This window comes from Sciurus carolinensis, chromosome 3, assembly GCF_902686445.1.
Source record: "Sciurus carolinensis chromosome 3, mSciCar1.2, whole genome shotgun sequence".
Lineage (NCBI taxonomy): Eukaryota > Metazoa > Chordata > Mammalia > Rodentia > Sciuridae > Sciurus > Sciurus carolinensis.
Genome location: NC_062215.1, coordinates 64,618,750 through 64,646,479, shown reverse-complemented (window position 1 = coordinate 64,646,479; position 27,730 = coordinate 64,618,750). Strand labels below are relative to the sequence as shown.

General features: G+C 43.1%; 1 protein-coding gene across 2 annotated transcripts; it reads right to left on the bottom strand.

Moving 5' to 3' along the window:
* Nucleotides 1–130: 130 nt before the first annotated feature.
* Nucleotides 131–27,672, bottom strand: Bltp2 (bridge-like lipid transfer protein family member 2). Of its 2 annotated transcripts, XM_047543134.1 has the most exons (40): nucleotides 27,515–27,672; nucleotides 26,586–26,715; nucleotides 25,573–25,622; nucleotides 25,187–25,334; nucleotides 24,888–25,006; nucleotides 24,592–24,652; nucleotides 24,228–24,411; nucleotides 23,128–23,251; nucleotides 22,845–22,969; nucleotides 22,577–22,644; nucleotides 22,326–22,471; nucleotides 21,553–21,671; nucleotides 21,282–21,445; nucleotides 20,871–21,129; nucleotides 20,161–20,366; nucleotides 17,035–18,127; nucleotides 16,416–16,607; nucleotides 16,076–16,278; nucleotides 15,810–15,928; nucleotides 15,468–15,688; nucleotides 14,617–14,807; nucleotides 14,397–14,496; nucleotides 14,051–14,253; nucleotides 12,651–12,945; nucleotides 9,303–9,460; nucleotides 8,835–9,041; nucleotides 6,706–6,805; nucleotides 6,188–6,370; nucleotides 5,731–5,852; nucleotides 4,977–5,132; nucleotides 4,769–4,890; nucleotides 3,820–4,000; nucleotides 2,995–3,081; nucleotides 2,572–2,682; nucleotides 2,301–2,436; nucleotides 2,062–2,192; nucleotides 1,793–1,894; nucleotides 1,625–1,648; nucleotides 1,360–1,494; nucleotides 131–952 (listed from the first exon to the last, which is right to left on the bottom strand). In XM_047543134.1, exons 1-40 carry the CDS (start codon nucleotides 27,580–27,582, stop codon nucleotides 770–772), a joined length of 6,726 nt encoding a protein of 2,241 aa, XP_047399090.1. In that variant the 5' UTR covers nucleotides 27,583–27,672; the 3' UTR covers nucleotides 131–769. The 2 variants fall into 2 exon arrangements, with proteins under 2 accessions (XP_047399090.1, XP_047399091.1); XM_047543135.1 differs by lacking the exon at nucleotides 1,625–1,648.
* Between the last annotated feature and the right edge of the window lie 58 nt (nucleotides 27,673–27,730).

The following is a 27,730-nucleotide window of genomic DNA, read 5'->3' as shown; positions in this document are numbered from 1 at the left end:
AACCTTAAGACACAGCAGGAAAGAAGCCGCTCTCAGAGTGGCAGCTATAGGATGTATCAGGTTGGTGGGGAGGGAAGGATACAGGTTGAACACATGCACTCAACACAAAAAAATAAGCCAAAAAACAGTATCAAATTTAAAATATTTTTTTTTCTCTTTAAGTCATTTTGTTGCCATTCTCCAGGGGAAAGAGTAGGGAACACACGGCCAGCCCTAGCTCCTATTACCATCCTCCAAAGTGAGCACACAGCTTGGGGAGAAGCTATTTCCCCTAGAACACTAATACCTTTTTCAAACAAGGCAGTAGAGTGAGGGACAGAGGATCAGCCTCTTCCCCTTGGCTTCCTGACACAGAGGGAAAGCAGTTATGCTTAGAAATTTGTGTGTGTGTGTGTATTTATATATATATATATATATATATATATATGTCTATAAAAATTTATCATACTTGATCAGGACTATCCCCCCACCTTTCAACTTGACCCCAAGGAAAGAGGATCTTAGCCATGGGCCCCTTCCCTGGGGTCTTGCTCTCTTCTTGCCTCTCTTGCCCTAGGCCTAATCAGCATGTGATGAGCTCAGTCTTACTATCCACCATGCCCAGCGGGGAACAGGCCAGCTGCTGAAGAGCTGTGCCTCTCTCCTTAGTACCCTGTGGGCTCCAAAGGCCCACAAACTCTGGTGGATAAGGGGAAGTCCCTCCCACCCAACAAGTCCCCGGGCCTGAGCCAGAGTCAAATCATGTACTGCAGCCACTTGAATTTCCAGATCACTTGCGCCTGCCAAAGATGGACTTCTTGCCAGGGTTCTTGTCACCCACACTTAAGCCGATGAGGAGTCGAGCTTTCTCCTCCTCTTCCTGCTGTTGCATATTGAGGTCCGATTTAGTTTCGAGCTTCCCTCGGACCTCAGACCCTGTTGCAGGCTTCAGCCTTAGTTTTTCTTTGATTACCTGGCAGTTTGGAGAGGAGTAAAAGGAAAGGTAAATATTAGCGGGGCAGGCAGAATAAATAAAAGTGAACCAAGTCAATCAAGATTTATTAAATATATACAAATCACAAGAGAGCAGCTCAAATTATAAAGTGGTCTCTGCTTTCAAGAAGCTCACAGTCTAATTAGAACCCATTCTAAACTTAAGGTTTTAGCAGCCCTTAGTTCCATAATGATAGTTGTCAACACATACGAAGCAGCAACATTTAATTATCTGGGCAAAGTCGTGGAGAGGGCAGAGAAGGCTCTCACTTCAAACACCTGTTCTCAAGGCTACTATTAAATATATCCTAGAACAAAAGGTTCCTAAGCAGAGGATCTACTTGCCAGCCCCTGCTAACCAAATAGCCATGAGCCCTGGCGGGATACCTGGGCAACCAGGGCTTTGCGGCTATCCCTTTTGACTGCCATGGCAAAGTCTAGCCATGTCCATGTGTTGTTGTGGTACTCCAGACAAGGCAGCACCAGATTAAGGTCACCCCAGTCCACACTGTTCTTTTCACCCTGCAAAAGAAGGAGGGGGAAAGGAGAGAAGAGGGGAAAAAATACACAAGCTGCCACTCTGAATCTAAGCCAGAACTTGAGTATAAATCAATCCTGCAACATCAACCTACAGACACCGATTTCTCCTTACCTCAGTCTGATAAGGTGCTGACCCCTGCAGGGAGCAGAAGGAACAGCAGATTTATCACCAACAGTTTGTCTATAATCTCTATAATCTCTGATGATTTTAAGTGGTACCCTTCCTGTTGTCTTCTAAATTCCCATTTTTTTTCCTAAAAAGTTCTGGGGAGGTACAGACCTTATAGCTGACACACAGTGGAACCTGTGGAATCTTTATGTAGATGAAGGAGTTGTTCATGGCAGCTCGCTCTTTCATCTTGTCAATATCATCTACAGGGTGCTGGAAAAGGTGCAAAAGGAGCATAAACCTCTGAAACCATCAGAAGAAATGCAGGATCCTAAATATCACCCCCTTCTTTCAATCCTGGAGTAGATCAAAGAAAACAGGAGAAATCCCCAGCCAAGCACAATAGATTCTCCCACTTTATTATCAGGAGTATGCCTTACCTCAGGTGATTTGCGAAATGACCTTCTGACCCCAGAACTTCGAGTCAAGCCCTGTGCCACACCCTTCCCAGGGCCCAGTGGTACTGCATCATCTGTTGCAATCAGCTGCCGAGGCTTTACCACTGGTATTCCTATGAGAAAGCAAGCACAGCAACTGCCATCCCCCTTCTGACACTTCTATCTCTGTGGCACACTCCATGTGCCCCATTCTTCTGGTGCTCCACCATAACAGCTCTTACCAGTAGTCACCAATTTGGACTTATCCTCTTCATCACCAACTTCATCATCTTCCACAGTGCGGCCAGGAAAGAAAAAGCCCATCATTCTATGAAAGAACTGGTGTGTGAGCTGGATGGTGAGAGGCACCACATTTACCTAAAGGAAAAAAGGTTGAAGAAATTAAGCTGAGACACTATCCCCCAGTTTCCTACTCCTAATTAACATAGCATAACACACAGGTAGTTTTGGACTGCCCTTTGTTTCTGGGTTCCCAAGGGACAGTTTACTAACCTCAAAGTGTTCTTTAACAGAGATACCCCCCACAGGAGGCCGGACTTTGCTGAAGAGGCGGAGGGCTAACTGTCGCCCAGACTGGCAGGAACTCTGGGGCCGCAGGACTACCTGTAGGGCAGAGTGAATAACAGCCCAACCAAATGTCCTCTCTGCCATAAATCAATCCACAAATGCTCCATACAGCAGCAGCAATGGTCTTTCTAAACTGAGCAAGATTTTACCATCTCAGATCACATTGTCTCCTATAACAGGTTTATATAGAAGAGCCATTATAAATGCTCTGTAACCAGCCAGGAGCAGGGAAATAAGACTTGCTATATAGGGTTGTGGGTGTAGCTCAGTGGTAGAATGCTTGTATTGCATATGTAAGGCCCTGGATTTGATCCCCAGCATCACAAAAAAAAAAAAAAAAAGACTTGCCTTATAGACAGCATTGGGGAGAAGGTTGTTCATAGTGAACCAGCCCAGCTCCAAAAGATGTTCTGCTGTGTCATCAGACTTATTCACCTGTAAAGACAGATGTTGCCCAGTCCACTATAATTAACTTTTCTTAGGAGCCTGCTAGAGAACTGCTACATATCCTGTTTGTTTTCAGATACTCCATGTGCCTAATCCCAATCTTTGATATGTCCTTAAATGTCTCAGAATCAACACACCCTCTAAACCAGTGTTTCTCACTGGCATTCCTGAGTAGGACTAATAGTACTTCCTAGTCACTGTGACATTTAAAAATCTTCTCAGGGCTGGGGTTGTGGCTCAGTGGTAGAGCGCTTGCCTGGAATGCATGAGGCACTGGGTTCAATCCTCAGCACCATATAAAAATAAAATAAAGGTATTGTGTCCACCTACAACTAAAAAAAAAAGTTTTAAATCTTCTCATTTCCAAACATCCTTTGTGAGAGAAATAAAAAAATGTCCTCTTTCCCATATTAGTGAGAAAATGCAGTAAAGATGAATTGTTAGAATGGTTCTATTCTAAGCTAGACTTGGAAGATTACTTCCCTCTGAGCCACACTTGCAGGGATAATCTTAGTGAAAGAAGCATTTGATCAAACATACATACATTTGTGTCATTTAACATTATAAATAGATGTAGCTAAGGAAGCTCTGCTTATGTTTCTAATCATGGCCATCATTACTAGTCATAATAATTAGCCCCCCTTTTTAATCTCTTTTTTGTGAGTTGAAGACTTGAGATAGGTAAATCTTCAAAGTTGCCTTTGTGTGACTGTTTATCTCAGATACCTTGCTATAGAGGAACCTCTGTAGCTCCAGTTCAGCAATTCCCAACTGTCCATCTTCCTCTGTCAGGCGCCACCGTGCCTGAGCAAAGTAAAATTCAGTGCGACGGACCACACTCACATCTTCTTGCTGCTTTCGCAGCTCCATCTTGTTGGCCCTCTGCAGTTGGAAATCCTTAAAACACCTATAAATGAACAAGACAGCCAAAGTCAACAAGAGAAACAGCAAATAGGCTGGGAGTACGATGGAATGCTCTGGAATGATACAGATGGTAAATCCAGAGATGAACCTACTATGGGTGAGTGAGTCGCTAAGTTTGTTTTCCAATGGATTTACTGTTTCTGAGTTGGGCTATAGAAGCACAATTGGCATCTTTCAGCTATGTAGTTTCTTGATAAAAGTAGTCTCTCTCCTTATGATTATTATCTGCAATTGTGTTCCCTACTAACTGACTTCAAGGTATTTTCAGTTCAGATGCACAGTGTCAAAGCCACGAAAGTGATCTTTCCCAATTACCCATTTTTCTTTCCCAACAAGTATGTTGCTGAGGACCCAAAGGAAGGGTTCCCCTGTTCTTGACTTCTTTGGCCAAGTCCAGCAGGCCAAAGAATCTACTGAATCTACTCCTACATCAGCCTTTGATAATGCAACTAGGTATAAAGACTGTCAGAACATGGGCAAGGAGCCAGGCACAATGGCATACGGCTTTTCCAACTACTTGGGAGGCTGAGACAGGAGCAACACAAACTTGAGGCCAGTCTGGGCAACTTAGGGAGAGACCCTGTCTCAAAATGAAAAGAGTTGGAGATATAGCTCAGTGGTAAAATGCCCCTGGGTTCAAGCCCCAATACCATCAAACAAATACAACAACAACAAAAACATGGGCAAGGAAGAAAAATCACCTCCAGATGGGTCAGTGGAAGAGGCAAGGTAAGATTACGGGGGTGGGTACCTGATAAGAATATTGAGCTCTTCACTTTCCAGTTGTAAATTGGCCTTCTCCTGGTTTAGCTGCAATTGAAACTTTTGGTTCAGGTCAAGCAAGTTCTCATTCTTGCTATCATCCTGCAAAGACTAGAGGGCCAGGATAGGAGAAATTAAGAGAAGCTCTCCCCTATCCTAGAAGACTGCCCTGTCTTCACACTCTCTGGGGTGACTACCTTCATGATAGAATACATCTGCTTCTCCAGGTGCCGTATCTGTGCCACATGCTGCCGCACAGCCTCCTGCAGATGCAATATGCTGCTGCGCTGTTCCTCAGGATTGCTAGAGATCTCAAGCTGGAACCTGACCCGCTGTTTCTTCTCACTATGCTCCTAAAGGAATGAAAAGGGAAGTAATATTTTGTTTTTGTTTTGTTTTATGTGGTACTGGGTATCAAAACTAGAGCCCTACACATGCTAAGCACATGTTTTACCACTGGGCTATATCCCTAGCCCCAGGAGTAAGATTTTTTTTATTGTTTTGTAAAATTTTAATAGACAAGTCATGTGGATAAGGTAAAATAAAGGAACAAGTTTTCTTCTTGAAGACTAACCTTATTTGTCATCACTAGCAGCAACAATGGGGTAGGTCAGTGCAGAAGATTTGGCTATGTGGGTTTCATAAACCAGGCCCACAGAGTTGGGATGGTAAAAATGGGGTAGTTTAAGACTTTTAGAGGTATTTAGGTGGAGAGTGGAGAAATGGCCAGGAAAAATGGTCAAGGGAAACAAGTTCTACAGTCGTAAGGACACTTAAATGTTTCCTAGATTAATGCAATTCCAACTGCTGCTGCTGCCTAGAAAAGGATGTATCAATCAAAAGGTCCTTTTTCAGTGTGAAGCATGGCTTTTCTTATTAAAGTACAAATACAGCACAAAGTCTGTGCGTTCCTCTGAGGCTAACCAGCATTCTATAGGGGCTCATGCTCACCTTCCGCTTGGGTTCTACGTGGAGGAGCAGGTTGTTGACGATGTCCAGGATCATGGCATATTGAGCTGGGTTGGTGGAAATTTCCAACTCATGATGGATGAGAGTGAAGGTATCCACAGCCCCTAAGTAATTGTTAACGGTTAAATAAGAGGTTCAAGTTTTTCTCTAAATATTTACCTCATCTTCTAACCCACATTTGGAGCCACTCCTGTTCCCCACAGAAAGGAGTAAAAGATGCGTATTGAGTAGAAATATATTTGCTTATTTCAGAATCAGAAACAGTATGCATTCATCCCAGTTTCCTCCAATAGTATAGGTTGTTCTCTCGTAACAAAACTTACAAAACATAATGCCAGTGCACAATAGGACTTCTAATAACTTCTCAAAACCACTAAGAAAATAACTACTTTCACAGATTCCCTAGTTCTCTCCATAAAGCCTTCTGAACCCTGAATACCTTCCTGTTTCTTTAGGAGATCTTCCTTTTCCTGGTTCTCATGAACCTCAGGTGGCTTAATCTGAGTTGCCAGTTCAGGATCAATGTCATGGCTGTAACTAATATAGTACATTCGGCAATTACAACGTGAAATGATTCGCTGGACTTGTTGAGCTTGCTGGGCCTCAGCTGGCTGGTTCCAATCTGAAGACGTAGGAAAGAGATAATGAGAAAGATATGCTCAATAAAGGCATGGTAAGAGTATCCCAGCTATATGTGGGAACTCCAGACATTGCTTTCAACATAACCTAATACAAACTGGTCTTACTGTAGCATACACTGATGTTAGGAATAGATAAGTAGGGCCTGGGATGTAGTTAAGTGGTAGACACTTGCCTAGCATACTCAAGGCCCCCAGAATCACCAATATAAATAAATAAATAAATAAAATCACATGGAGAGTAAATAAGTAACAAGGCCCCCTTTTGGGACACATATCTGCTCCTAACCATATCATGAGAAGACAGGGGAGAGCTGACCTGTGGTTGTGGTTACCATGCCTCCCACTGCCTGCCCGCTTTCCATCAACTCCTGCACAGAGTCCAGACTACGCTGTCGGTGCTCCTCAATATTCTTTACCTGAAGACAGAGATGCAGGCACCTTTAGCTCCTGAGGAAACAGTGGCTGGGTCCTAACCAACTGGGTAACAGATCTCCATGTTTCAAGCAGAGTCATGTGCCACATAAAGAAGTTTCAGTTAACAAAAGACTAGATATATGATGATGGTTCCATAAGATTATATTACCTAGTGATGTCATAGCCATCTTAGTTTTTATGAGTACAGCCTGTGATGTTTATACGATGATGAAATTGCCTAACGACACCTTTCTCAGGATGTATCCCCACTGTTAAATGACACATGACTTACTCCATTACCTTGAATAGCTTAAAGGATCTACTAGGGTAGAGGAAATATATGGTTCTCTCTTATCCCAAACCAATTAAATTCTCCAACCTAATTGGGTTAAATGCATACTTTCCCAGGCCCACAGGTACAGGCCCAGAAAAACAATGAGCTAGGTTAAAATCAAATCATGTGGCAAGTAAAAAAAAATTTTAATGATTTTTACACCCATTTTGGTATCAAATATTTTTTGTGTGTATATTCTTGCTGTTTTCTGTCTTCAGAGAGAAAAATACTCTGAAGCTGTTGCTTTCGGGGAAAGGGGACTGAATTCTTTTGATTTTCTCTACCAATCTGAGGTCAACAGAATGAGTGATATAGGAAGACCATAGCAGTAAGAGCAAGGCTTCAGGATGGCAGATCTGCCAAGTCACAAAATAAGTCACATGGGAAAGTCAAAAACATAGTCTTTCCCACCAATACAAATGATGTCCCTCTAATACTAATAAAATAGTCTGAAAAAAAGAGATTCAGTTGTAAAAGACATCATGCCTACACAAAGCAAAGACCCAGAAATGCCTGATAGGGATATCCTGATAGCACATACTGTCCCTAACTCTACATAGTTAGTCAATATCTTCTATGCCTATCTCCTAGTACTACTAGTAAAAGATACTGCTTGCCTGAGGTCTCAGCATGACATCAAATATAACCAAGAACCTTACTTGAGTTGACATCTGATTTAAATGATTACTACCTCCTATATCATTATACTTGAGGTTGCCTGGATTGGGTACCTTACTTGGTGTAAGAAGAACTAGCCAAGGAAGAGAGAAGAGGAATCAGCTTCACTGAGTAGAATGTTGAATAGCTATTTCGGTCCTCATCAGATGCAGCGAGATACTGTAACTCATTTGGGGGTATACCATGCCCAGAGCAATGTGGGCACTTAACACCTGTTAAATTCCTAATGATAACTGGCTAGATATATCTCATAACCATCATGCCCTCCAGTAACTCTGATATTATACCTAGAAATTATATTGTAAATTTACTACCTTGCAATGCAATGACAAGTCCCTTTCCTAGTACCTACCAACTACTCATAAAATTACCATCTAATAAAAATGTTATCTTGTCATATACTTAGACTTCCTCAGAGGTACTGATTTTAAAAATGCTGAGACAATTTTCCATATAAATATTTTTCAAAGCACCTTATCACTTGATTCTTAACAATCTTGTGATAGTGAGTGGTTATTCCATTAATAACTTTGACAAATAAAGGAGACTGTCCCAAAGGGCTCACAGCTACTTTAATGGCAAAGTTGTCCTTAGAAGTCACATAATCTAACTCTTAAATAGTCTTTCATTCAACCTCACTGCCTTGCTGCAATGACCAAATCAATCAAGAAAGGGGACTAGAGAGTTTATCAAAAATTCTCAGATTGTTTGTTTTCTTGCTTGCCTACAGATTAGTGTGACCTTTATTAATAAGAAATGAAAACTCTGAAAGTAAAAAAGCTTCTATTCATTTTATTCTAGTGCTAGGAAATGAGTTTCTTGCCATGAAGGAGACCAGGAGATTTAAAAAAAAAAAAAAAAAAAAGAGTACTATGTGCTCACAGACCACAGACTGCCCACATTCAAGACGTTACAGCTAAGCAACAAGTAATATGAAGAATCTTCTAACTATGCTGGTGGAAGGCACAAACTATAAAAAATTAGGGATATAACAGACCTTCCTTGTTCTGTTAACTAACCTCTAACCAGAGTTGTCGACCATCCTGCTCAGTAGGGCTACTTTCAGTGGTGGCAAAGTACTGCATGCCATCCAACAGGCAAGTCCAAGATGTCTTTTGCTTCAATGTGTCACCATACCAGGCCGGGTGGTGTTGGCACTGCAACAGTTGGGCTTTGGCAGCTGACACAATGACACAGCCTTCTGTCTCTGCTCCACGAAGAACCATCTATGCCAGAGATAGAAGCAAAGTTAAGACACCAAGGGAGATAAGAAGGCTATTAAGAGCACTGTACTAACCACTGCAGCTAGGTCTAATTTTGGCTTACTAAGTGAACTTTGCTGCCTTTTAGATATGGAAGGTATTACTCATGACACCTGCAAGAAGGGAAAATTTTTGGAACTCTTATCAAAATTTTTGGTGGGGGGGAGGTAAGAATATGATTATGATCTAGCCTAATGTTGGGGTGCTCTGGTAAAGAAAAGGTACCTGGCAGTTGACCAGCTCAATAAGGCAGTTTCGGTTATATATGTCATCCGTCTGGCAGGCAGCAATGCCACACAATTGGTCACTCATACCTGACTCCTCTTCTGTGAATACTACAAACCTATCTGTCTCTTCAATCAGCTTCTGCAACATGTAAGCACCTGGAAAAGAAATAGGAAGTGGAGTGGGAGGGGTGGGGAGGAAGGGAAAAAATAACAGAATGAATCACACAACATTACCCTATGTAAATGTATGATTACACAAATGGATGCCTCTACTTCATGTACAGAGAAACAAATTGTACCCCATCTGTTTACAATTAAAAAAAAAAAAAAAAAGAAAGAAAGAAAAGAAAAGAAATAGGAAGTGGGGAAAGGTCACAGTCCCAAAGGGAAAGAGAACACATCCAAGGCCAAACCCTCAATTTATTTGACTAGGTAAGGAACAGGATACATGCTCCCCAACCTAGAACTTCAGTCCAGCCCACTTCACCCCACCCTTAACCCCTGAGGGTAAAATAAGAGTTGTTATTTCATTTTCTCCTTAACGTCCATAAAAGTAACAGACTTCCAACAGAAACTAAGAAATGCTAGGTAAATGGCAGCAATTTCTTTTCCTTAGGCATAACCACCTCTGTTTACTCCCAATATGTTCCTTTTATTTCTCATTTCCTGTTATTTCACATACTACTTTGTGTTACATACTATTTGTGACTATTTCTTTCCACTTGAAGTCACTCCCTTTTCATCAGTGCCACTGTGTTCCCCTGGTTTTGCTACTTCCTGCATCTCTAGACTTTCTTCCAAGTTTTAAAAATAAGTATTTCCTAATATTCACCCTTGGCATGTTCCCTTCTCTTTCTCTTAATAAGTTTGTCTAATGTGTTACAGTAAGAGCAGTCTCTAGAATCACAGCAGTCTGGCTAGATGTGGTGGCACATGCCTATAATCCCAGCAATTAGGGAAGCTGAGGCAGGAGTATCACAAGTTCAGGGCGAGCCTTAGCAACTTAGTGAGGCCCTAAGCAACTCAGCAAGATCTTGTCTCAAAATAAAAAGTAAGGTCTGGAGTTGTAGCTCAGTGGTAGAACACTTTGCCTAGCATGTGTGAGGCACTGGGTTCGATCCTCAGTACCACATCAAAAAATAAATAAAGGGCTGGGGAGATAGCTCAGTCAGTAGAGTGCTTGCCTTGCAAGCACAAGGCCCTGGGTTCGATCCCCAGCACCGCAAAAAAAGAAAAAAAGAGATCTTTGTGTTTCCATATGCGTTTCAAAAGTGTCTTCTCAAGTTACATGAAAAAATAAATAAAATAAAAATAAAGGTATTGTGTCCATCTACAACTAAAAACAAACAAAAAAATAAAAATAAATAAAAAGTAAAAAGGGTTAGGAATGTAGCTCAGTAGTAAAGTATCCCTGGTTCAATCTTCAGTACTAAAACAAAGCAAAACAAAAACAACTACACAGTACCTACTACTCCCATGACTGAAGTGTGTCCCCCAATAAGAAACAACTATTATTATTATCTCCTTGGTGTTAAGTCTTACCTCCATGTTGATATTCCCAAGCCTCTATCTCTAGCCCTAAACTCTTTTCCATTTCCAGCTGTTTGTTGATCTTACCTAGATGTCCTGCTAAGGACACACACAAATTTAGCATGCACAAATCTGAACTCAACACCTTCCAATTAGTGCCCAAATCTCCTATATGCACAACATTTCTCTCCATCTCATCTCCATTCCTACTGCCTCTACCTAGTTCCAGCCCTTGCTGCCTCTTGTTGAGACACATAATAGTTTTCTCATTCGCCTCCCCACCTCCAGTTTCTTCTCCTCTAGTCCTCCTACATGCCTCTGCCAGATTTATCTTCTAAAAGTAAAACTCTAATGATGGAACACCCCTATTCAAAAACCTTCAGTAGGTCACAATTCCCTACAGAGTAAGGACCAAATGCTCCTCAGCCCTGTATTAAAGCTCTGATTTACCTTCATCTTCCCTTTCCAGACCACTTGTCACTCCTTTACATTGTCAACCAGGACAGATGGACAGTTAATTCTCTCTCTCTTTTTTTTTTCAGGTACTGGGGATTGAATCCAGGAGCATGTAACTACTGAGCCACATTTCAGCCCTTTTTTATAATTTATTTTGAGTCAGGGTCTCATGAAGTTGTTTAGGGCCTTGCTAAGTTGCTGAGATTACAGGTGTGTACCTCTGTGTCTAGCTTGTTCACTCTACTTTGAACATGGGCTTTCCTAACTGTACTCCTACTTGGGTTATTCCTTCTGTGTTGAATGCCCTTCTTCCCCATTTCCACATGGTCAAACCATACTAAGCCTTTAGGGTCCAGTTCAAATGCTATTTCCTCAATAAATCCTTCCCTGACTGCATTCCTTCCTTCACTCCGGCCAGGAGTCAAATTTTCACTTCTCTCTTTTGGCATTTAATACTTTTTGCCTTGTTCTCAAATTCACCATGAACTTGCATTCCTCTGTACCTCTCCTTAAAATTCCCTCTCTTCTTTCTTTGTGTATGAAGTGTTATATTTCAAGATTTATCTCAGTTATCACTTTCTCTGTAAAGCCTTGAGACTTCCCTATACTGATTTAATCATTTTCTTCTGTAAGCTTTTAGTGGCTTTGAACATTCTTACAAAGTATTTTCATAATGAAATTATAATTTACCTATCTCATTCCCTACTAGTTTCTGAGCTTACCCTCATCTTTGTATCCCCAAGGTTTATGGTCATGTCTAATATATTATTAACCCTCAATAAAGCTAAAATGAGGGCTGGGGTTGTGACTCAGTGGTAGAGTGCCTGTGTGGCATGTGTGAGGCACTGGGTTCGATTCTCAGTCCCACATATACATAAATAAACAAAATAAAGGTTATCAACATCTAAAAACAAATTTTAAAAAAAGCTAAAATGAATCTATGAATGAGTGAGCACATTAATGAACTAATCTAAGCTCATTCAGAGATGATTGTGGAGTCCACAGAATGTCTTATGTCCCCCACATGCCTCACTGAACCCAGTGCAGTGCTTTGTGTCTATTATATACTTATTAATTTATGAAAACATGAAATAATTATCTAATCCTTTGCTTATTTCCCGTACTCATCCTGTTTTAGTCCCATCATTCCTGATCATATTCTCCTGCCACAAGAATCAGACCCTTTAAGGACCCCATATTATTGGTACATAAGACTAATGTGGCCTAATATAGAAAAATAATAGTTTGATTTCTACACCTAGATGGAACCAGTCAGGATTCAGATCTTCTCAATCCCCTGTCCAAGCCCATATCCAAGTTCTAAATCTAAATCCACTGAGTTTCATCTGCCCCAGCCTACCTCCTGATGACCCCTTATCAGGCCGTCCACTGAAGCTGGAAGTGTTGACATGGGGTGGGGTTGGGGCACTGATCAGGAGACCCCGCTTTAGCTTTTTGGTTGACATCTGGGGATCAATCTTTAAACCCTTCAGGGCCTCAGTGGAGAGGTTACGTTTGAGTACAGCTGCTTTTTTGTAGCCATCATATAAACCAAAGGCAATGTCCCGATTGGTGGTTGTCCAGGAAATCCTTAAATCCACCAAGTACAGTTGGTGTGTATGAAAGGCAGGATCTCCATCTCTAGCAGAGAGCTCCTAAGAAACAGGAAAAGGACCTTAGGGTAGTGTGAACATTCCCACTACTGCTCCTGGACAACAAATGCAAAGAGAACAAGCCTGCTGAATAAGAAACCTGTTCTGGGGGAGACAGGAAGATCATGGAGAAAGTCTGCACATTATCTTACATTCTAGCCAGACCTAATACATTTTAAATGACAGAATTTCAACTTAAAATCCTCCCCAAACTGGGTGGGGGAAGTCAACAACAAATGAGGTACTAGTTAAAAACTTTTACTCTTATTTCCTGAAGGGCAAAAGACTACTTTTTTTTTTTTTTTTAATTAAAAAAAGGCTCATTTTGACAATCATACAAACTTTGAAGAAACTACCTTTAGAAGGAGAGTTGAAAAAAGGAATTTTCAAAAGAAGGATGCCAATACAGCTAAATCAAGTGAATGCATCATAATGTTAAGACATATGCTGGGAATACAGTTAGGCACCTTACCAGGAATTCAGCCTAAAGTCTACACCTATGACCAAACCATGTGCCCACCAAATTCATATACTGAAGCCCTAACCCCCAATGTAATGGTATTTGGATATGGGGGTAAGTAGGTTTAGATGCAGTCACAATGGTAGGGTCCTCAAGATAGGATTAGTGCTATTAGAAGAGACACCAGGGGTTGGGGTTGTGGCTCAGTGGTAGAGCACTTGCCTAGCATGTGTGAGGCAGTGGGTTCGACTCTCAGCACCTCATATAAATAAATAAAGGTCCATCAACAAGTAAAAAAACTACATATTTACAAAAAAAAGAAGAAATACCAAAGCACTTCCATGGACACACCACATCTATACTCATGCTCTCGCTCTTGCACAAGAGCACGTGCGTGTGCATATGCACTCTCCCTCTCTCTCTCTCTCTCTCTCTGCCATTTGTAGACAAAGGAAGCAGCCATCTGCAAGCCAGGAAGAGCCCTCCCTAGAACCTAACTATGCTAGCACCCTGATCTTGGACTTCCCACCCTCAAAAACTGTTAAGTCACCAATCGAAGACTTTTTTGTTTTGTTTTGTTTTAAATGGCAGCTTCAAGTAGACCTACTAATATAACTAAGGTAATAAAGAAACTGTTTCAGGCAGTACCTCCTCAGCAGTACGATTGCTGTGCCGTTGGTAGGTGAGGGAAGACAGGCTCAGCAGGTGGGTCTTTGTTACCAAGGGATCAAGGCAATGATCAGCATTCTCTTCAGTGGGTGAGGCCATCAGGTGAACAGTCACCTGACTCAGATCACTCACCATCTGGGTCACACTCCATTCAGAGATAAGACGCCGCATCACTGTGCCTGCTGAAAGAGGAGGCACACAGAGTCCATCAGAACAGTATGAAAAGATAAAGATAGTGAGTCATTAAGGGAGGAAAGAAAGGAACTAAAAAGGGAAAAAGGACAAGGAACAGGCTAAGAGAAATGAAAGGAGTCTTTGCTCTTACCTTGAGGTATAAGACGCTGAGTTCCCCGAGTGAAGACATGACCCTGACTGCACTCAATCTGGATACCCCGTTGCTGGGCAAATGAGGCCCAATAATGCACCTGGGAACAAGAGAGTATGAGATTGAACAAAGGATGGCATAAGACGGAATAATAAAAAATCCAATATGAGAAAGAAAACTAGGGAAAAGGAACAGAAGATGTCAGAGGTCAGAGCCTGACCTGCAGCTGTGGAAAGAGTGCAGTATAGGAAAGCTGCTTGTAGTGCTGGCCAAGTTTCTTCTTGCTGGGTTTCAGGTTATTGAAGAGCTTGCCTCTGCAAATAGGCCTTGTGACACTAGTCCAAGTTGCCCAGAAGTTTTGCATCCAGCGCAGGGTACTACTATATAGCAGAATTCGGGGCTGAGATATTGCTGCAAAGGAAAGAGTAGATATATCCTGGTTGTGGCTGAAACACAGAAGTGATGCTAAATCCTTTCCTAGCTTCAAGTATTAAAGGTTTAAAATCCCAAAAGCATACAGCCTCATATTCAGCTTCCCTAGCACCTTCGTCTTTCAAGGATCTAAACTCTTAGCTTTTACCTACTGCTATGGTCTGAATGTTTGTATTGCCCCAAAATTCTTATGTTGAAATCCTAAACCCCAATGTGATGGTATTAAGAAGTTGGGGATCTTTGGGGAGTGATTAGGTCACATGAGTGAAACCCTCAGGTATGGTATCAATGCCCTTATAAATCAGGCACAAGGGAGCTCAGTGACTCCTTCCACCATGTAAGGGACACAAGAAGGTGTCATCAATGAGGAATTCACCAAATACTTCAACAACCAGCACCCCTTGATCTTCAATTTTCCAGTCTCTAGAACTGTGAAAAACAAATGTCTATTATTTACAAGCCACCCAATTTATAGTACCATTACTATAGCAGTCGGAAAATATCAACCCTCTTCCCAAAAAAGGTCATAACCAAATTCCCCACTGCCCTTCTCCCACTTCTGCCTTCAAGCTTAAATTCTCAGTGTCCAAGCCCATCCTCTAATCCCTTCCTCCCCACAGCCCCAAGCCCAAGCCTCACTCCCGCTGTGCCGAGTCAGATCCATCTTGATGGAGAGATTGAGGTTCTCAGAACGGAAGGCCCGGTAGGAGTCATGGAGCTGGCCCAAGGGCACCTCAGGCAGGAACTCTGGGGCCCTCAGAGTGACACTGTGGTGATCATGGGGATTCCCATGGCACAGCCACTGCAGGTCCAGTGTCATGCAGAGGTCAGGCAGGTGAAGGAAGCAGCAGTCGTCATACCTGCCTCACAACGGAGCCCCAGCCCTCAGTGACCTGTTCACTTGCCTCCCCTTGGCTCTTCCCCTCTCCCTCCACCATGAGTTCCCCATCCCACTGAGGCCCCACCCTTCATTCCACTCACTTAGAGGCTGTTCTCACGTTGATATCCAAGTCACCTTTGAAAACAAACTGACCAGGTTTCCAGTGAAAAGAAAGGTGGCTCCATTCCCAGTGCATATTTTCAGTTGTGTTGTATGGATCCTATAACCACGCCCGAGAACTTGGTGAGATAAAGGTAAGAGAACCCTTCTCATCTCCCAAATTAGTACCTTTGTCTCTTCCCCTACATGCTACATAGGTCCCAACCACGCCATCTTAGTAGAAGAACGACTTCATGGGATCCCTCACCTCAGTGGCCAACTGGTGCAAGTTTGCCTGTTCAATGTCCATGTGCCAATCTCCATGGAACATAAGACGGCTCTTGTCCCACCAGGGCAAGGGTGGGCTGGGGTCAGCTGATGGCTTGGTTAAGAGGTCCACACATTGGCCAATCAGTGTCCAGGCTGGATCCCAGCATGGGCCCCATACGACTGTGTACTGGAAGATTTCCGCTGGGGTAGAAGAACAAAGCTATATCCTGTTACACAACTTCACCCTTCTCTTCCTCCTTGACTCCAAAAGGTCCTCAGCTTTTTTCCCATCCCAATCACCACAAATCTCTCTCAAACCAAACGCCCTCTCTACTCACAGCGGAAGTCATGGTAGAACTTGAGTGGGGGCATATTCCTCTCTACTGCCACATTACCCCAAGGAAGGCCCAAGGGCAGGATTTGACGTCGACGGGAGCAAGCTTGACCACTCTGCTCAGTACCAACAACTCGGCCCATGAGCCGCCAGTCCCTGATTTCAAACAGGTACCGTGGATAGTCTCTGATCCGAACTGTTATGATAGGAAAGATACAAAGTGGCTTTTCAGGAGGCTGTCTTTGCAGTCTCAGGCATTTTCCCCCTTGCCACCTCTTTTTACCCACCTATATTTACAAAGTTAACTGAAAGAACAAGAGCTGACAGTTGATAAGTAGCAAAATTGAAAAAGGTCACAGAGACCCTAAAGCAGAAGGTAAGGGGCATCAGATAGCACTGAGATCCAAGAGTCACAACAACCTTAAAGATGACTGTGCTAGTTGTCCCTTTATGTCAGTCAAGCAGTTTCAGGGTGAGATTCAGGAACAAAGAAAGGGAAAGGGAGCCCACTCATCCCACTCCACCCATCCAATAACAATCACAGTTCCTAATATAACCTAGCTCCACTGTAATCACTCAGAGAGCAAACACCAGGCTCCACAAATAAGGGAAATAGTACTTACCCAAAAAGGTCTTGACACTGCACTTGAGCATGCGACACCACTGAATAACAAGATCTATTCCCTCAGCAGGAAAAGGGCTGCCTGGATCAAGCTCTCGAACCTGTTCTACCACACGCTCAGGTCCATGAAAGGAGGCATCTGCCAGAGCCACCAGTTCTAGCCCTGCCAGACTCCAAGTGAGCAGTGCCCGGCGCATGGGTGTGTTGCCATAGAGACGACGAGAGCGCTGGATGTAGATTTCAATGTTCTTGCGTTCCAAAGAGGCATAGAGCTCCTCAATTTTTCGGGCCGGCAATAATTCCCCATGCTGCTTCCGAAGGGCAGCCACCTTGGCATCAAGAAGCTGCAGTCTTTTGGCACTCTCTTTACTTTCATCCTTCATCAGTTCATAGTTATCATGAAGTTTCACCTCAAAAATGTCATCCAGGAAAACCCAAGAGAAGTGCTGAACCTTTACGAGTAGATCAGGTGGCAGTGGGGCAGGGCTTGGAGAGGACCAAGCACGAGTCCCTCGGTGCAGGCCCTTTAGCCATTTCTGAACTCCCACTGCCTCATCCAGAGTTCGAGAGAAGTCATATTGATAAGGGAACTCCACTGAGACTGAACCAAGGGAGAGGAGCCAAACACGGTTCCGGAGGGTCTGCAGCACTGGGAAGGGATTCCGATGGAGGATCATCTCCTCCAGCTCAGGCAGCAGCTGAACCTCTACCTCCTTGAAGTTGAAAATACTATTGCCGTCAAAGCCAGCAGCCAGCTCTGGGCAGTAAGCCTGTAGTGAACCTCCATGCCGGTTCAGTGACACACTCTCTGCAGCCAGGGTAATGAACTTATCTTCAGCCACAAAAGCAGTCAGTTTGGCTGTGCTCACCTCCAGTGTCAGGTTTAGCAGCCGCCTCGGTGGAGGTGGCTCAGGAAGATTGTCTTCTGGCTCAGAAGTAGCTGCTGGAGTCTCTAGTGCAAGGGATGGAACAGTCTCAGAAAACATAGTGGATCTTAGTAGGTCTCGGCACTGCAGGGTGGCCAGGACATGCTGGTATAAGTACATGTGATCTGGAGGGCTCCAGAGTAAGGTCAGCCCTGCACCACACTGGACCTTTAGGAAATAAAAGAAAAGGATGTCAATCATTAAGTCTCAGAACAGTAGAAATAAAAGGGATTGTTATACATGCAAACCTGGCTCAAGAATTAACTCCACCCAGAAGTCTTTCCTGAGAACCACATTAATTACTGCCTTATTTTGTTCCTCTTAGCACTAATATGCTGAGCCAACAGTTGTCAGTTATCTTATACTTTAGAGCACTTACACTTCTAAGTTCTTCTCAGATAGATTCTAAATGTCAGAGGAAAGGGGCTATGTTTTGTTATCTACCAAGGTATATCCAGCATAAACAACATGTACTCAATAAATCATTTGGCTTTGTTTCCATTCAGAAGTCACAGTCATACTCTAATAACTACAGAAAATTTTTAAAAATATTTTTTGTTGTAGATGGACATGATACCTTTATTTACCTATTTATTTATGTGGTGCTGAGGATCAAACCCAGTGCCTCACACATGCTAGCAAGCACTTTTACCACTAAGCTACAGCCCCAGTCCAACTACTGTAATTTGAAATGTTTTATGAATGGATGCATCTTAATTTGTAAAAGTTAGTATGAAATGCATAACTATGATGCACTAATAAAAACATTTTTAAAAAGGAATTTGAAAAAAGAAAAAAAGTAGCCAGGCACAGTGGTACATGTCTGTAATCCTACTGTATCAGAAGACTGAGGCAAAAGGATTGTGAGTTCAGAGCCAGCCTTAGCAACTTAGTGGGGCCCTAAGAACTTAGCAAGACCCTATCTCTAAATTAAATATAAAAAAGGACTGGGGATATGACTCAATGGTCAAGTGCCCCTGGGTTCAATCCTCTGTACCAAAAGAAAAAAAAAAAAAAAAAAAAAGGTAGTGTTAAAAAGACAACACAGCAATTGAGTTGTATGAAAGCATGCCTCAGGGAAGGGAGTAGAGTCCTTGTTCACTTGAAAAACAAAGACAGTTTTGAAAGTCTAAGTAGATAGAGAAGATTAAAATTCCAGGACAGAAAATCTCTTAACTTAAAGTCTCTAAAAAGGAACCTCTTCAGTTTCTGAAGGACAAGTCTGACAAATAGGAAAATCTCTACCCTCTCTTAATAGGATCCTAGGTCCTTCTTATACCCCAAGAATAAAGAACCTTTTTTTTTTTTTTTTTTTTTTTGGTACTGGGGATTGAACCCAGGGGTACTTAACTACTGAGGCACATTCCTAGCCCTTTTTATTTTGACACAGGGTCTCCCTAAGTCACTTAGGGCCTCCCTAAGTTGCTGAAGCTGGCTTTGAACTTGCAATTCTCCTGCCTCAGCTTCCTGAGTTGTTGGGATTTCAAGTATGCACCTGCACCACCCCACCCAGCTAAAAAACACCTTTTGAGAAGTTTTTGCAAAGCCTCCCAGAACTTGTCAGTACCTCCATCTTCTGATCCTTTTTAGTTTTCTGAGGAGCTGAGTGCTCCCACAAAATGACACTGGATCATTATTTTTTAAAAGCCCCTAATTTTTCAAAGACACATTGAAATATTTACAATTGAAATTATAATGTCTGGTATCTCCTTTAAAATAATCCCAAAGCCTGGAGAAAGGGAGACTAGTAAGAGTTTAGCTGAAACAAATTGGTCATGAATTGGTCATTACTGAAGTTAAATACACAAAAGCTTAAATATTCTCTCTAGTTTTGCATGTTTTTAATTCCATAGTAAAAAGGAAAAAAATGTACAGAATAAGCAAAAAACGGGGGTGGGGTGGGGGGGCAGGGTTGTGGTTCAGAGGTAGAGTGCTCGCCTAGCACCACACAAAAATCCTTGGCACCACACAAAATCGATCCTTGGCACCACACAAAAATAAAATAAAAGGTATTGTGTCCACCTACAACTAAAAAATAAAAAAGAAATTAAGAAAAAAAAAAAAAAAAAAAAAAAGCAATGTAAGATAGACACCAGGTGTCATGTGTCTCCTAAGTTTCACAACAAGAGTCAAAATGACTGAGAAAGGCTTTAAGCAGCAGAAAAGCCCAGCCTGGCCCCACCTCTCTGCAGATACATTACCTCCAGAGAGCGGATGCTGCTGTGATAGGTGAGGGAGAGCATGGAGAGGCCAAGCACTGGAGTGGGGATGTCAGGAGCCTTGCAACAGGGCTGCATCTTCTCTGTGACCGACTTTACCAGTGCAAGCACAAGACCTTGAATCCCCACAGTGGAAGTCTCAGCACTGCCCAGGACAGTCAGTGTGTCTAGTCGTATCTCCGAAGCACCTACCATCCAGAAACCATGATAGCTTTGGTTCCCAGCTCTCGAATGGCAACTTCAGTTCTCATTATCCTTTTTTACTTATTCTCCCTACTCTACTTATCTTTATTCCCCATGCCTCCCTATACTGTGTCCTCATATTTTAGGGAAAATTTCCTTTCCCCTCTTTTACTAATTAAGTCTAATGAACTCAAAGAAGTGCCTTAATTCCTACAAATTGCCCAGAAATGTATCACTTATTCCCTATTACTTAAAACACACAAGGAAATGAAAAGTTATATGGGTCTCATTCTCTTGGCCACATCAAGGCTAAGTCTTTTTCTTATGTCTTAATACTTGCTTTTCACAAGTCTTTGAGAAATAGCAAGAAGTCAAACAGTTGTGCAGGACTTTTTGGCATTCTAACTTAGAAAAATTCCAAAAAATCAGCTCCATTAAATGAGAAGGAACATAAAATCAGCTTAGTTTGCACAATACTCACTTCGGTATACATCTCCTGTCCCACTTACCCACCAGCGTAGAAAGAGAGAACAAGTTCATATCCTCCACCTTCAAGTCCACCTTCCAAAGTAATGTCACGGAATCCCCAAATGAAGATTCATGAGAGAAAGCTGACTTCCCGTATTGTGGACTCATCAAAGATAAGACACGAGACAAACATTGGGCACAAGTGTCTGATGCTTCTACCTGAAGTCCTCGAATAGTACAATCAAGAAAGAGGGTATCTGACTGGGTACTGGACAGGCCCAGAGGTTGGTTATAACTACCCTAGAAAAGAAACAGATGGACCCCATTGAAAGCATGCCAATACACACGTTTTGTAATGCCCTTATTCATTACCTACCACCAAGAAGATGCTCAGTGAAGGATGTCTGGATAGGAAACTGTGTGGGCCCCTATTCACCAAAGCTTCTACATACCTGTAGTGTGAAGGAGTCCAGGACAAGCGCCTCACCCCAAACATGCATATTGGGTGGGTGTGGTGCCCGCTGAATGTGGGAATCACTACCCACACGCCAGCAGAGGTGGTCCACAGTTAGGACTCCCCGCTGATGGATGCTTTGTGGCCTGAGGTGCTGGTAATCTGAATAAAGGTGGGAAAGAGGGGTTCTATTGAGTCACTGAGGCCATGAATTAGACTAGTTCCACTAATGGACAAATTCTTATTCTTTTAACATCCCAGAGCCTTACCCAGAGAGATGGAATTGAATCCCAAGGCAAAAGGTGGTGTATCTCCAAGCTGAATGGAAATGTTGACATTGGAGATGGATGTGTTGAAGATGATGGGAGCCAGGATTTGAGGGAAGGTTCTATGTAGGGACAAGACATCATTGTGTGATAAGGAAATATGTGCAGCTTCCTATAATGGAATAGATTCCTGAAACTCTCAAAACCAGGATGAAAATTTAGAGTTTTGTTGTGATTCTTAAAATGAGCTACAACTAGAAAGTAAGCAGCTAAATTCATCAGCTAATTGCTACTCCCAATGGTAACCTGCAAGAACCACAGACAGGAGGTTGAACCACATGAAATTGCCATTTTCATAGTCAAAATATGGTGAAAATCTAATATTCAATCTAATATAACCAAGAAGCATGACTTCCAAACCATTAACCTTAAGTTCTCTATGGGGCACTACATAAAGACAGAAATGGCTCTGCAGATCTGATACTGGCACCTTATAGCTTAAGACAGACAAGACACTGTTAATCATTTAATCTCAGTTCAACAAATGTTTATTTTGTTTAAGGCATTGTGCTGGGTACTGAGGACACAAAAATTAAGAACACATCTTCCTATTATCAAGGAGTTTAATCTAATTGGGAAGATAAACAAAACAGTTTGCTTCTGAGGCTAAGATTTGGAGAGATCAAACCTTCTAAAACATATTTGATACAAAACGTTACTTTGAACCAAAAGAGAATCTACCTGTTAAGATGGTGACTAAAAAAGATTAAACTGACCTTTTTTTCCTTTGCTTAAAAACAGGTAAACTAGTCCCTTGGGCTTCCAGTGCTAACATGTGCAGCCAGTGAGAGAATTCCTGGTGCCGGTAGTGAATGATACAAGTGTTCAGAATTAGGGAAGCTGAGAGATCAATGGTGGTCACCTGGAAACAAGAAGATCAGAACTGTAGGTTTGCGTTTTATTTTGTTAACTCATAACACAACATGTTCAGAGAAAGGATAGATTCTTGTTATCATGGTCATCATACCTGCACACTAGCCTTGAGGGAGTTGAGGCAAACAATGCGCTGGCGACTCTGGGACAGCAACAACCCATCTGAAAAGACCAGGAAACAGATCAGAGGAAAGCATAGGGAGGGCAAGGGGTAAAACTAGGTGAGGGGCAGAGCCAGGCAAAGAGATGAACAGAATGTCACCAACACTTGCAAGTTGGGGTTATTTTCTCTCATTATGTTCCCTCCCTCTACCTCCAATTATGCCAATATTCTCTCAGTACCAGAACCCCCACCCAGGAACCTTCTAATAGGAGTTCAGTGCTCATCTGTGCCATATCAGAGTTTGCTGTGAAGCTTCGAAGGGGCAATTGATCCTCATCACGGTGGTATAAGAAATGCAGCAGCTTCAGTGTCCAAGTCAGGTGCCTGGTCCAGAGATAGAATATGGCTCAGAAAGATGTGGACTGACATTCCCACTTCCTTTCTCCCCACGAATAAGCTCAGAGTACCCACTAGACTGGTTACAGAGATCCCTTATGTAGCTCACATTATCATTCTCCATACTGTGTCAGAAGAGGACTCACCTCTTTTGACTGTTCATGGACAACACTACACTTGTATTTTCCATCTTCACTTTGACCTGGTCTGGCAACTGCTGGAGGAGGTATAGGCCAGGTAGAGTTGGCTCAGTCAAGTTCTCTGTCACTTCTGAGAACAATGAATAACATAACAGTCATCAATTCTTAACACTCAACTACTTCAAGAAGCTCTGCCCTCTTTGGCCAAATTCTTCTTCATAAAATAGGGTAAGCAGGGCTGGGGATGTAGTTCAGTTGGTCAAGTGCTTGCCTCACAAGCACAAAGCCCTAGATTCAATCCCCAGTACCAAAAAAAAAAAAAAAAAAAAAAAAAAAAAAGTAAGCAAATGTTCAAACAAGGTCATAAGGCAAATACTCCAGACACTACATACATAGCCAGGGGATTGGGTACATGTAGCTCAGTGATAGAGTGCTTGCCCACCATGTGCAAGGCACCACAAAAACAAAAAATAAAAGGGATGGGGAATAGGTTGGTATAACAGAAAGAATATGGATTTCAAAGTCAAATAATTTAAACTTCAGTTTTACTAGTGACTATCTGTGTGACCTCAGCCAAGTTACCTAGCTAATCATCCGAGGCTTCAGTTTCCTTATTAGTGAACTGCTGACAATTTAGGGAGAGAATATATGTAAAACACAACAGTACAGGTCTAAATCATACCCACTAAATGTTAGTTTACTCAGCACAAGCAAATGTCCTATTTTCTCAACTATCTTCAGGGTCAAAGGCCAAGGTGAGCTGGGTATAGTAGTGCATGCCTGTAATCTCAGCAGAAGCTGAGGCAGTAGGATCATAAGTACAGCCTCAATAACTTAGTGAGGCCCTAAGCAACTCAGTAAGACCCTGTCTCAAAATGAAAAAAAAAAAGGGCTGGGGATGTAGCTCAGTGGTAAAGTACTCCTGGGTTGAATCCCCAGCACCAAAAACAAAAAAACAAACAAAAATCAACAATGAAAAAAAAAAAAAAAAAATCCTAGTGACTAATGACTCATACCTAAATGAGTAGTGAAACCCCTGCTTTTCTCTACTTACAAAATAACCCTGAGAACAAGACAGTCAAGAAGCTCAATGACTGGGGTTTTACCTGAACAGGGAACAGGCTTGGGTACCAGGTTTGAGCCCTGACATAGCAGTTGACTATGGAAGAGACCCTCATGTAGTTCAGCATGGAGTGTCCACACATCCAGAGTGATAGCCTTCAAATGCCAACTGCTGATGCCCACCTTTAGACACAGGGCCAGTGACAGTTCCACTAAGCAGGTATCCTCCTGTAGGGAGGATAAGTCTTTAAGTTGTACACAGGAAGCTTGGGGAGATTTTGGTCGAAATGCATTGGTCTGGGATCCTGAGTATTGCCTTGAGGGAACCACATAAAGACACAGAATCTAGAAATGTAAGCCCTAAGTTCCTTGAAATCTTAAGTCCAGGAGGAAATGAGGCATACTCACCAGCTGACCACTCTTCAGAACTTTGCTGTTGATCTTAGACAAGCTCACTTCACAGATTAGCCTGGGAAAGGAAAAAAATTGAAATCACCAGACACCTTCCCTCACCATTTACCTCCAATCAAGTTCTATTGGCTACAAGGGACAAGGCAAGTGAAATACCTAATCTTAGCCTCTCTTCAAGTTGCAGGGAATGAAAACTTGACACCTTGGTAATAAGAAGGTCCCGATATCCACCTTCTTTGAAGCAACTCCAAGGCAAGAATGAGATTACTAGATCTTTTCTACCCATTACATACCTTTTCCCATCACTATCCAAAAGAAATCTGCTTCTACTGATCTGAATGTGCCACAAGGACTCAGAGGTAGCCACCTTGAGAACCATGATGTTTATAGCATCAACGTGAATGGAGAATAGCTGGAAAGAATGAGCAAGGATGAACAATAATTAACTTTAAGGCATCACACTTCATTTCCAGCTGAGAAAGAGTGTCAGATCTTAGCATTATGTCCCCAGAATAGCAGAATAATCCACCCACAACTCCAAAGCAAATCATCCCTGGAATACAGTGAAGAATAGCAGAAGTAGCAGTCTCACTTGGCAGAAGATCTTCAGTAAAGATGGGTTGAAGGACAACTCCTTTTGATCCACCCCAGAGCTCTGAGAGAATGGGGCAGATAGGCCAGAAACTTTCTGTAGGTCCGTTCTGATGCGTACTTCTCCAAAGCATAATGCCACATAGTGTCTGCCCAAAAGAGAAACCTCACTGCCACCAGATCCACTCCTAACAGTCCCCTCTCAAAAAATACAGCTCAAATCACTGCACTAATAATATTCAGACTAGAGGGAAACTCCAGGAAACACCTGCATCCCTCCTTGCTTCCTTGGGTTAAGAGGTTTCTGTATAGAATCTCATTCTGTAAAATCAATCCCAAAATATTTCCCAGGAGAAATAAGGAGAAGTAAGGACATAGAGTACTCACGGCAGATCATGGCTGAGGAGTTTGCTGGAGATCCACAAGTTATCAATTTCCTAAAACAGTGCAGGAGAAAGTTCTGTACACTAATTGCTAGGTAAGCAATGTGCAGCTTGACAGAGCAGGAAAGGTTTCTGGCTTGAAGGAAGTGCTATGAACTCTCTCACTAAATATGCCCCACTTCATTTCCACTGGTTTCTCTGCCCAGATATCTTGGTACTCAAAATGACATTAGTTAAATTTGCTTAGTATTTCTCTTTTATGGATACGTTGTCCTGTTTCCTCTCTTAAATTAGAACAGTAAGCTCTTATAGTTCCTGTTACTTTTCTTCTGTGCTTTATTTCTGCATCCTTCTTATGTGCCCTGGCCACTCTGTGCCCTACAAACATCTTTAACCAAACAACTTGCGCCAATCCCAGTGTTCCCCAATTAGCTCTAGGATCACCATGGCAAGAGGGGAAGGGTGAGGTGAACTAGGAAAGTCACTGAGAATTTTTTTTTTCCTTTTTATGGTACTGGGGATTGAACCCAGACTGTACCACTGAGCTACATCCCTAGCCCTTTTTATTTTTTTTGAGACACAGTCTTGCTAAATTGCAGAGGCTGGCCTTCAATTTGTCATCTTTCTGCCTCAGCCTCCAGGGTTGGTCCCTGGGATTAAAGGTGTATGCCACTGGACTTGTGAACCCAGGATATTTTATAAGTAAATTAAGGGATGAGCAGGGTGCGGTGGTATACACCTATAATTCCAGTGGCTCAGGAGGCTGAGGCAGGAGGATGGAGAGTTGAGGCACTAAGCAACTCAGTGAGACCCTATCTCTAAATAAAACACAAAAAATAGGGCTGTGGATGTGGTTTAGTGGTGGAGTGCCCCTGGATTCAATCCCTGGTACTCCCCACCCCCGCAAAAAAAAAAAAAAAAAAGGCAAATTAAAGGTTGAAATTCAACTGGATCTCTCTCTCTCTCTCTCACACACACACACACTTCACCTCCCACAAGGAGGTTCCCATTACTCACCACTGTTTGCTGGTGCTGCTGAAACTTAAGACTGACATTCTGGATCCAAAAAAAGCGGAAGGAACCAATCTTTAGCTCTGCCTGAAGCTTCCGCTGACACCACCTGGTGGCCAACCGGACCACAAGCCACCTGCAAAAAAAAATCATGAGTTCATAAGGGCTCTATCTCAATTATGGCTTCCCAAACCCCTTGGTGGTCCTAGAAGACCTTGCAAAGGGTTGTGTCCTGAAACTGGATTTTCCTGGTCAACTCTCCTGTCTCCCAAAGCACCTGTCTGTCACACACATTCAGCAACAATAATCAGCACTCTAGAATCCCAGTGACCCCGCCACCCAGATGAAACCAGATAAACTAAACCCCACCCTCAAATATGGGGACAAAAAAAAAAAAAAGCAAGCCCTAAATCTTTAGAAAACCGAGACAGAAGAGACTCCAACAGGAGCTAAAGTGGAGGCAGATGTATTAAATGTGCTACCACACACTCCCCAGAGGGTCTGTCTCCCCCCATAGCCTCCAGACTGGTGTCCTCAAGAAGTCCGGGGTTACACCAGGTCAGTTCAAATGCCGCTCTCCCTTGGACTTCCAGTCCTCTTGACCTCGCTCTCCAGAGTGAGGCTGCAGGTGCCCTTCGCGCTGGATGAAGGAGACATTCAGGGGCGTGTGGGGCAGTAAGGGGTAACCAGCCAGAGAGGTCCCTTCCTCACACATTAAATCCCCGGAATCAGCATTCCTCAGCCCCGCCCGCTCCTTCAGTCTCCGGGGCTCGCAGCCCCTCCCCGCACCTCCGGCCGCACATTCCCTCCCTTCGCTTTTATCATGCGCCCCCTCCTCGGAGATATCCTCTCCGCCTCCCCCAGGAAGGGCGGCGCGCGCCCCCTCCTCAGTCGCTCTTCCTTTCTCCCCATCGCTGTGGCTGGAAGCCCCTCACCGGCCTAGAAAGAGGGCGCTAAGCGCAACCAGCAGCAAGACCAACAGCGCGGAAAGAAGCAGAGGCATTTAGGTCCGGGTCCGGCCCGGCCTGGCCCCGGCCCCCGCCATGCCGGGCCCCGACGCCGGAACCGCGCAGCGCCGCCGCGGGCCGACCAGCCGCGCGCGCAGGGACAACGCTGAGCGAGGAAGCGTTGGTGCGCGCGCGCGCGCCCCG

Excerpts from the sequence above, each read along its gene's own strand:
- Bltp2 (XM_047543134.1), bottom strand. The coding sequence starts at position 27,582 with ATGCCTCTGCTTCTTTCCGCGCTGTTGGTCTTGCTGCTGGTTGCGCTT. Across the intron at positions 24,653-24,887 it reads TTGGATAGTGATGGGAAAAG|GCTAATCTGTGAAGTGAGCT; the intron begins GTATGTAATGGG and ends TTCCTTTCCCAG. Across the intron at positions 5,133-5,730 it reads ACGTAGAACCCAAGCGGAAG|GAGCATAGTGAGAAGAAACA; the intron begins GTGAGCATGAGC and ends TCATTCCTTTAG.